The 10,752-nt window shown below is 48.5% G+C and overlaps 1 protein-coding gene across 1 annotated transcript; it reads left to right on the top strand.

Annotated features, from left to right (window-relative positions):
• The first annotated feature begins 2,628 nt into the window (after nt 1–2,628).
• On the top strand, nt 2,629–9,415 carry FOXF2 (forkhead box F2). Its single transcript, XM_043976547.1, has 2 exons — nt 2,629–3,904; nt 8,468–9,415. The coding sequence occupies exons 1-2, from the start codon at nt 2,629–2,631 to the stop codon at nt 8,632–8,634; spliced, it is 1,443 nt and encodes a 480-aa protein (XP_043832482.1). The 3' UTR covers nt 8,635–9,415.
• The last annotated feature ends 1,337 nt before the right edge of the window (nt 9,416–10,752 follow it).

Genomic DNA, 10,752 nt, shown 5'->3' with positions numbered 1-10,752 from the left:
TAAAGCTAAATGCCATAGCAGAAAACAGGGATAAGAGGTACCTTTAAATGAATTTGGGCTCATTTTCTAAAACAGAACTTCATCAGTCAGACCCATTTTTTTTCTCAGACCCAAATTCTTAGAGTGGGAACAACCAAAAGCCCCCTATAACCACCAATCAAAACAACTCACTAGGAAAGGAACGAGTTGTTTCTTCTTTCTTTCTTTTTTCTATTGGAAATGAGCGGTAAACTGAGTTCAGCCTCTCGGTGTTTTCTTAGCTGATTCTCGGCTACAATCAAGCCATTTTCGGACACATTCCCATGTAGGTACCAGGGGTGCTCTGGAGGAAGCTGTCGACGCCTGTTCAGCTAATTTAGGTTTTCTTTGTCTAATTACTGTGGAGCTTAGGGAAAAGGAGCCGGGCTCAGGGCAGTAAACTGACACTTAGTCTCTGTGTGTGGTATCCAGGCAGAGTTTGATGGAAAAAGCCTGCTTCCACTCAACTTCAGGTCACTGTCTGGGACCAGCTCCCCCACCACCCCTCTCTCTCTCTCTCTCTCTCTCTCTCTCTCTCTCTCTCTCTCTCTCTCTCTCTCTCTCTCCCCACTACCCCATCCCCCCCTCACCTCCTCTTCCTCCCCTGCAAATAGCTACCAGTAAACTCAGCCTGAAGCAGATCCTGCAGCTCTGTAGAGACACAGCTAGCTCCAGGCTAGGCTCCAGCAGGACAGTATCCGACCCAATTCTGCCTAAGGTTCCAGGTTCTTATTTCCTCCTCCCTTCCCCACTATCTTCTAATAAAGGATGCCCCTACTTTCAAGTCCTTCCCTAAACACATCACCGCTCCCTTGGTCCTTTAGGTTTGTCTCAGAGATGCACCGTATCTCCAGCGCTCTCTTCCCTCTTTTCTCTCCACCACCAGTCCCACTCCCCCCTCCCGCCCCCAACTCTCCCCGCGTCTCCTCTCCAGTATTCCCTCCCTTCCTCCCATTTCCCAGTCCTGATTCCCGGTCAGACTGCATTTCCTAGCACGTGTAATCCAATAACTAACTGTCGGGTCTCATTGAAAATGATTTCTCCCGAGGGCACATCCTTTTGCAATGTCTGTAGAGATCAATGCCGGTTTGACTAGAGAGCTGGATAAATGTAAGACTGGGTAAATGTAAGACCGGCTCTAGAGGAAGATACACTAAGGCTGCCAGAGATAATTTCAGTGATCGTGTGTCAAGTCTAAGGAGAGAAAGCACAGCACATCACCCCACTTTCATTAGTATACCCACGCCCTTCACATTAAAGGAATCTGTTCATACAATAGCCTGTTTCTGTGACCCTCCCACCCCGCCCCGCCCCAATAGAAAACACTGTATTCCTCTCTTTAGTGTCATGCAGAAGATGCAAATTCAATTCATGCAGTTGAAATCTTTTCCCTGCACTCAGCCATATTTTTTGGTTTCCTATTTATCTGGCATAGGATGGATTGGAGAAAGAAAGTCTCGTGCTCCCTCCCCCACTATCGTCTCAAAGCTGCTCTCCCCCCGCGACAACCCCAAGTCTTCCTCTAACTCAAGCACAGCATGCGGGATTATGCCAGGAAGAGTAATCTGCACGTTACCTTTGGGAGTCTGGCACACTGGAGTGAGGTTGTGGGGATTGTAATGTCTAAATGAAGTTGATAAATGGTATGAGTGCGTGTATTTGAGAAAGCAGCTAGGGAGATCTAATGCGGTGGCATTGGCAGCAATCGCCTGCCGGTTGAGTAGTGGACAGAGGGCAGAAGGAAAGGGGTAGTTTCTGTCCCGCAGCAGCAGCGGCGACGGCCTCGGATTTCTTGGATGAGTTAGGGGTGGGGAGCGTCTATAATAGGGAAAGAACGGTTTCATAAACTGAGAAATAACTAGTCGAGTTTCGTGAGGCCCATTGGGTTCTACGCAAAGCCAAAGAAATTCTCTCTCTCTCTCTCTCTCTCTCTCTCTCTCTCTCTCTCTCTCTCTCTCTCTCTCTCTGTGTGTGTGTGTGTGTGTGTGTGTGTGTGTGTGTGTGTGTGTATGCGTGTCTCTGTGTGTGTACAGAGAGAGAGAGGGAGAGAGAGAGAGAGAGAGATGGCCACCAGGTGGGGAGAAAAGTTTTGATTTCAGAAACAGTGAGTGAGCCCTCCCCGCGGTGATGCAGAGAGCAGAGGGGAAGGGCGGGAGCAAGGAGGAGGAGGAAGAGGAGAAGGAGGAGGAGAAGAAGGGAGGGGGAGAGGGGGAAAGGGAGGGTGGAAGGAAGAGAGACAGAAGTGAGGAGGGAACGTGAAGGGAGACATCAAGTTCCAGGGTCCCAGTTCTGGGGCGCAGCTTCTCCAAGCTCTGTTGCGAGGCGTTAAGGGAAAGACAGGGTGGTTGCGCAAGGAAGAGGGCTGGATGCTTGGGGGAGGGATGCGCCGGGCGTTGCCTGCAGTCCTTCTCTGCCGCCGCCTGAAGCCCCAGCAGAGCTGAGGGAGGAGACACCAAAGAGCTGGCCGGGAGTAGCCACGGTTGCAGCTCCTGCGGCAGAAGAGAGAACGCTGCCGGCTTCACCCCCTACCCCACCCCAACGTCTTCCCTTTCTTCCCCCCAGCCCCATCCCCGCCCCCACCCCCACCGCAGCTTCTCTCCACAGAGCCAGATGACCACCGAGGGCGGGCAGCAGCCTCAGCAGCAACAACAGCAGCAGCAGCAGCAGCAGCAGCAACGTCTGCCGCCCCCTCCGGCCCCTCTCCAGCGTCCTTGCAGCCCGGCCCCCGGTGCGCTTCAGTCAGTCTTGATGAGCCAGCCACCCCCTTCCTCCTCCTCCGCCGCTGCTGCTGCCGCCCTGGAGACCACCTCTTCTTCCTCCTCTTCCTCCGCGTCCTCCGCCTCTTCTTCATCTTCCTCGTCCTCCAGCGCTTCCTCCGCAGCTTGCAAGAACGCCAGCGGCGGCGGGGGCAGCGGCGGGAGCGGAGGAGGCGGCGGGGGCGGCGGGGGTAGCGGCAGCAAGAAGGCCAGCTCAGGGCTGCGTCGTCCGGAGAAGCCCCCGTACTCGTACATCGCCCTCATCGTCATGGCTATCCAGAGCTCGCCCAGCAAACGGCTCACACTCAGCGAGATCTACCAGTTCCTGCAGGCTCGCTTCCCTTTCTTCCGCGGAGCCTACCAGGGCTGGAAGAATTCTGTGCGCCACAACCTCTCGCTCAATGAGTGTTTCATCAAACTCCCCAAGGGGCTGGGCCGCCCGGGAAAGGGCCACTATTGGACCATCGATCCAGCTAGCGAGTTCATGTTCGAGGAGGGTTCATTTCGCCGCCGGCCTCGGGGTTTCAGACGGAAGTGCCAGGCGCTCAAGCCCATGTACCACCGCATGGTCAGCGGGCTGGGCTTCGGAGCCTCGCTCTTGCCGCAGGGCTTCGACTTCCAGGCTCCCCCTTCGGCACCGCTCGGGTGCCATGGCCAGGGTGGCTACGGCGGCCTCGACATGATGCCTGGAGGCTACGATGCCGGCGCCGGCGCCCCAGGACACTCCCATCCTCACCACCATCACCACCACGTCCCCCATATGTCGCCCAACCCGGGCTCGACCTATATGGCCAGCTGCCCGGTCACCACGGGAGCTGGAGTTGGAGCAGCCGGAGGAGGAGGTGGTGGCGGAGGGGGAGCGGGAGGGGGAGGAGGAGAGTACGGACCGGACAGCAGCAGCAGCCCCGTGCCCTCATCACCTGCCATGGCGAGTGCTATAGAGTGCCACTCGCCCTACACTAGCCCCGCGGCTCACTGGAGCCCTCCTGGTTCCTCACCTTACCTCAAGCAGCCGCCTGCCCTGACTCCCAGCAGCAACCCGGCCGCCCCCGCCGGCCTCCACTCCAGCATGTCCTCCTACTCCCTGGAGCAGAGCTACCTGCACCAAAATGCCCGCGAGGACCTCTCAGGTAACCCAAGGCGCCCAGCAGCCACCTTTGTCCCTCCCGTCCCGCGTTCTGCGTCTCATTTGTTCCTTGTATCCATCCCCTTGCCACACGGAGAGGTAGGACGCCCTAAGGGTAACTTGCTTAGCGAACTCTGGAGTAAGCCACACTTTTGCCTTTTTCGTAGGTGTAGAAGTTGGTAGGGGCAAGTAGAGCGGAGGGGAAATAAGAAGAGGGAAATAGTGATCTTGTTACCCTGGAAGTAACTTAGGTCAGGAGCTTGGCATCATGAGAATTCACCCTACCTGCTTTGGACGAGCTTGTGTAACTATGTCCACCATACCGGAGCTGCGCCTAAGAGGTGATGGATGATGCCTTTACATGTTGAAGGTCTCGGGCCTAGGGTTTTTTAGAAGAACGAAGGCTAGATTTGGGAGAAATTAATGTGACTTCAGAGTCGTTCTTTTGCTTGTTCTGTTTTGGCTTACCTTTTGGTTATTTTGTTAATTTCCTTTGATTTGGTCTGGAAGCGAAAGTGTGAAAAAGGCCTGCTACTGAAAGAGAGAATTACAGGACCGACAGGAGAGTGAGTGTTGGAAGGGGAAGGGGGAGGGGGGAGAAGAGGAGAGGGGGGAGAGACAAAGAGAGGCAGAGAGATAGCTACATAAACAAAACCAGAGAGGCAGAGTAAGAGATATATTGGAAAACCGAGAATGAAAGAGAAGCTGGAATAATAAGGTTACAATGTCAATTAGGAGTGGGGGAAATCTTCCCAGGGACAGACAAGGGAAAAGATCTGGGAACCCAAAAGGAACCCTGAAAACCACCCAACAAAAACAATGACCCCTGAGCTGACCGGAATTTTTTGGACTTATCCGCCCAGTCCTGCTCATAGGACAGATACAGAGGTTTCGACTCTTTCCCCAATGCGTGTCTTTCCGATAGAGAGGCTTCATAGAGACTCTCCTGGTAATGTCATTTAAACAAAAAACAAACCCTTATACTTTGGTACTGATTATGAGAAGCCAATGAGTTGTCATAAGTCTGGGGAAGGGAAATTTGAGGGAAGGCGGGAAGAAACAGGATGTATTTTGGTAGATTTGTAGCAAAAAGGGAGGAAAAGTTTCCCGAACTCCAAGCAGTGCCCAAATTCTCCGGAAAGTCCACTAATCTCAAAGAAAGCTAATACCTTAAAGTAAATCTAACATGTCTACAATAGGAAGGATACAAGATATCTTTTTTTAAAAATTTTAATGTTTCTAACTATACATATGTTTCTGCCGTTAGAACGTTAGCGAAAGGAAAATGAGGCACAAAATACACATCCCCCCAAATGGGTAAAAGATGTGGCTCCCTTTACGGTGAAATTTTCCAAATAGCCCCTTTAAATGCAGGTCTTGGAGGTTAACTAAACAAAGACAGTCTGGGCAGGACCACACCGAAGAGGATTTTAGCCTGACTTAACCCACATGAGAGCGGGGTCTTGTTCAATTTTATGGGAATTTCAACAAGTAACAAGTACAGACGACCCTCTCCCTCTTATTTTTTTATCCCTTCGGAGAGGCTGTCAATCACTGCCGCCCCCTTACAAACACACACACACAGTTCCAGCCCTCCCCCCACTATTCAGGCAAAAGCAAGCAGCCCCGTAGTCAAGGCCCCTGTAGGACGCATCCCCAAAATATATTAACAAAACATAATATATTAACCAAACAAAATATATTGACAAAAGAATACAGAAGTCACCACCACTTTAAAACAGTTTGTTCTACCTCTCAATGAAGTTGTCTAAAAAAATAAACCAATAAGCGCCTTTGGCGGTCAGGAAAAAGCAACCTAGAGCACTGAAAATGAAGAACCAACAGACACTATCCAAAACCTCATCCAGAGAGGGCCATCCAGGCTCAGCCAGCTGCTTCACAAGAGTCTGGGGGTCTCTCTCCAGCTCCTGTTTGTTTGCCCGATCCTCCCTCTGTGCTGCTCTTCCTCGGGGGCAAAGAAGAGAAGAGCTTGCAAGGCCCGCATTGACTTTAACTGCAAGGAGAGAAACCTGTTTTGTTTGTTTTGTCTTTTTATCTTGTTCTTTGCCCCTCCCATCTTCCTACCGACCCCCCACCACTTCTGCCTAGATATTGGGGGATATTTCCTGTGCCTTCCTTCCCATTCAAAATATGTCCCTAATTGTGTCATCCCTTATTAGAGAGGGAGGATAAACTCTAGCTATAGAACCCACTATCTCCAACACTGAGAGGAGATAGAGGCCACCCCAGAAGACTAGTTAGTCCCAACAGGTCTCTCCTAAGGGGAAGAGGTGGTTAGGGGGGCTGCTTTTCTAGGATAAGAGATAATGGCCGAAAAAGTATTCTCCTGCACGGCTAGGCCAGGTCTGTGCACCTTTGGTGAGAAAGTAGAGGCAGAATATGGCTGAATAGAATAAACCAAGCATTTGACAAAAAGACCCAGCCGCACTTGTGAATGACCATATCTGACCTTACTCTTGATGGTCTTCTCTCTAGGTCCTCTATCCCTCAGAAATGTGGTAGAGAAGGCTAAAAGAATAATTATGCTCATGCACGGTGTACCACATTAAGAACTCGGGTCAAAAGGGAAAAATTAGAGTAAAATTGCAGATCAGGCAAAGCCTAATCTGACTTCAGTGTCTCTTTTCCAACTAATTCCTTTATCAAGACAAGGATGTCCTAGGCCAGGTGAGGGTGTTGAGGGTGTGTGAGCATTTGGGGGGGGGCGGGGCGGGGGGAGGTGCCTGCCTGCATTTAAAAAAGTTTTTCTATTGATCCTAACAACAGATTAAAAACAAACAACAATAACAAGCTGATTGTGGTCCAAGGGCACGATACATAATTTCACTGCCCCACTTGTGGAAATACAGTTATGAGGGTGAGGTGGGGAGGGGAGGCAATTGCAAAATGTTTTACTTAAAAAAAGATCAAGGAATGCTTCGGTATATTGGAACAAGTGCAAGTGCTGTTGCTGCTGCTGTGGGTGTAACTGCTTTTTCTTTTAATGGTGGGTGCAAGGCAATGCATATATTTGGTTACAATTGGTTTTTATCGGTCTATAAACATAGGCCAAATCACCAGCTATTTACGTTAGTGACCTTGTTGTTTCTTAAACCTAAAAGAGATTGAAAGGAAGATTGAAAGCAGAGGTCCCACCCCCAGCCCTTATAGGCTTACGATACATTTTTCACACACTGTTAAAGCATGCTAACTGATTGAATCAGGCCTGCAATAAACTGTAAGGGTTTATTGTCAGCATACCAAGTGGGTTATTAGAAAAGACCAAGAAGAGAGAACAGTTTTTAAATACTGTGCCGAGGGGTGAGGTAGGGGGCAGGGAACTTCACCAGCTCGGAAAGGGCACAAGCTTAGCCCGTTCACTCCTAGCAGCAAGAAGGATGATTCTCTTCTCCCCACACCCGCAACGTCCAGCCCCACCCAGGATTTGGGGAGTGAGCACTAGAAAGGCAAAAGTAAAAGTATAGATAGAGTTTGCCGTGCAATCCGCAATTGAATCACTTGCTCGACGTAATGCCACTGAGCAAAACTGTGACACAGAACCAGTGGCGGTTAGGTTGACTAGTATGCGCAAATTACATGTGTCTGAGTTATGTGTGCTCAGCAAGCTCACAGGCTGCAATCCCTCATCAAATGAGGTTCCCTAATGTCATTAAGTTCACCCAGAAGCCTCTGCGTGCTAACCTATATATACAGATTCACCCTCACAGAACGCGGGAACACGTGGAACTCAGATTCTGTTGAATTTAGTGGTCCTCTCTTCTTTTTCTTTATGCCATTAAGTTGAACGCAACAGAAGGAAAAAAAAATATAAGAACTGCGACTGTTCACTAGTCTGATAGGTTCTGTTCGTTGTAGAATTAGCCAATCAATCAAGGAGTATTTATTAAGCTACTATTATGTGTCAGACACTGTGCTAGGCGATGAGGATACAAATTCAAAGAATGAAACAATCCGTACTGGCAAGGAGCTTCTGCCTTAATTGGGAGAGTAGAGCAGAGACTTATAAAAGTGGGGCTTGAAGGGCTTATCGAGTCCCTAGGATAGGTTCTTTTACCAACTGCCTCCCTCAAACACCTAGGGTCGCTTCCTCGCTATTCAAGAGCTCTGAGAGAAAAAGGGAGGCAGAGACATATACACACATACTGAGAGAGACGCAGAAATATGCACACACAGAGAGGAATAGAATGAAGAGAAGAAAGTGGTAGAAAATATAAGGATGATCTTACCTCTCCCATGTGGAAAGTAATTGGTACTCTTTCCCTAGATATAAATAACAAGGAAATCATCTCACACAGTCCACAGGTGCATAGAGGGGTCTCAATGCGAACTCTTTAAAAACGAAATTTTAATCATTTTCTGAGCCAAAAGTTCTAAATACCACCATATTCTCCCGGAACTCGATTTTCCCTAGGATCTTCTATGATAGCTAAACAGATGAGTGACTCCCTTTGTGACTAGTTTCAATACGTGGTGCCAGCAGTCTTGGTAGATTCGTTTTTGAAAAGATATACAAATATACTTAATTTTTTTAAATTTATTTTTTCAGTGGGACTGCCACGCTACCAGCATCACTCTACCCCAGTGTGTGACAGGAAAGATTTCGTCCTCAATTTCAACGGCATTTCTTCTTTTCATCCTTCGGCTAGTGGATCATATTATCACCACCATCACCATCAAAGTGTCTGTCAGGACATTAAGCCCTGTGTCATGTGAATAAATAGAGCCAATTGACGGAAAGACGACAAAAACAGTGGCTGTCTGGGACCCTGTGGATGTCAGGTTTGAGGTCTATCTGGACTCATAAGGTAAAATGTAAGGTGCACCCTTGATAGCATTGAGTAGAACACAAATCACGTGGCCAGAATGCTAGGGGCAGCCAGTATTGTTCTACCACTCATCAAAGGACAGAGCCAGACCAGGTAAGGTTCAGAAACTGCAAGAATAAACCTGTTGTGGGGAGGAGTGGGGGGTGTAGGTCACCAGGGAAGGAAAGTGTGGACAGAAGGGATTTCCCTAGTGGGGAATTTAAAAACCGGGTCAAAAGACAAGTAAGCTTTTCTGAGATCTTCGTTGCCTTCAGGAATCGGGTCTGAAAAGTGGACAGTTGGTCTTTTTCTATGAAAAACTTAGGATTTTACAACAAAGGGGCAATCAAAAGCAAGGACTACAAGAAATCCGGTGTGTGTGTGTGTGTGTGTGTGTGTGTGTGTGTGTGTTTTAAATGTTGTTTCCTGGTTGATTAAGAGTGTTCTATTTCTCCAAACACTATTTTTGGACAAAAGTGCCCATCAGTATTATTAAAAAAGTATTTAGAAATAAACTGTCTAGTTTAAGAAAGTGGATTTTCAGTATTGTGACAATACAACGTTTTTACAAAGTTGTTTTCTACCACCATATTTTAAAAAATATTTTTTAATGATCTTCGTGTATACTCGCACACTATTGCTTGTACTTTAAAGGGAGGATATATTTGCACTTATGTATACTTTTAAAGTTTGCCAAAATATTTTGATGTAAAATTTTTTTTCAATAAAATTGTATATAACGAATGATCATTTCTTCTCTAGGACACTCTAAGTAACGAGGTTCTTTTCACCTCCGGGCAACAAGACAGCAAATCCTGGGTTTCTTGCGGGCCGAGGGATCTGGCTGGTGGGGGTTCGGTTTCCCGAGTAATTCCGGAGGGTTTGGGGTTTTCGTCTTCTCTCGAGGCATTTCCTATTCTTCCTTTCTCACACACTTTGGCTTCTGACTAAAAGAAGAAAACAATGGAATAGAAACAGTTTAAAAGCAAATGGGACGGGATTATGAAAAACAGGTCCAAATGCACGGGTTGTTAGAAATTCACTTTCTTTTAACTTTTTTTTTTTTTACCTTCCAAGTTCTGAAGTGGTACCTACCATCCCAGTAGTACCTAACTTTCCTCCCCTGTTTAGCACTCGGATGTTTTGGATAAGGAAAGGGAAGAACCCCCGCCCCCAATCTCCTGCTATTCTCACCTTGAAGTGCCTAGAAACTTTATTAGATTCAGGTACCCCGAGGGGTCGGGAGTTCCGCTAATGCTATAGATAGACGTCGATGGTGCTTGTGTGTACGTAGAAAGTAAGTACCCGGGTCTCGTCCGGGTAGTCTGTCTCCTTTTCTAGGTGGTAGTTATCCATGCAAAGTTTGACGGAAGAGACCAGAGTTGGGGGGAAAGCAGGTGAGTGGTAGTTGGGTTGCCTCAAAGCATGCCAGAGATCAAGGAGCTCAGCTTTTACCCAGCTCCGCTCGTAAAGACTAATTTAATCCCACAAAGCACACGGCGGCCCAAGGCGCTCACACCTTCTTGGCCGGGTGAGTTCAGGGCCGCTGGTACAGGGCCCGAAGCCGCCGCCACATCCCTGGCTTCCCCTCCCAGTCTCAGTCTCTTTAATCTCTCACCCTCCCCCACACTTCGTCCAAGCCTTCGGGGATTTACATCCAAGACTCCTTTTCAACTTTCTTGATGGGCACAGTTTTGAAGACTTGAGACTGCGCAGGCGAAGCCCTGGAGGAAAGAAAGAAAAAGGAAAGGGGGGTGGGGGTGGGGGGGAGGCAGACCAATTAGGCTGCAAAGAAGTAGGGTTTGTTGTTCCTTAAAACCAAACTATGCCCTTCGTCTGCCTAGCCCCTTCCAGTTGAGCGCCTCAAAAGCCCCCCACCGGATCTTCGAGAAAAGCTTCCCCAATGCCACACAGAAGGACGTATCTGCATTGCTGTGGATTCTTGTTTTATTTATTTTTTTCCCCTGCACGGAAAACTGACGGTCCACCCATTCCCTGGAAAGATCTTCCATTCAATTACCATTCA

The sequence above is a fragment of the Dromiciops gliroides genome, chromosome 1 (genome assembly GCF_019393635.1).
Source record: "Dromiciops gliroides isolate mDroGli1 chromosome 1, mDroGli1.pri, whole genome shotgun sequence".
Lineage (NCBI taxonomy): Eukaryota > Metazoa > Chordata > Mammalia > Microbiotheria > Microbiotheriidae > Dromiciops > Dromiciops gliroides.
The sequence above is the reverse complement of the archived record's forward strand: the minus strand, read 5'-3'. Positions and strand labels throughout refer to the sequence as shown.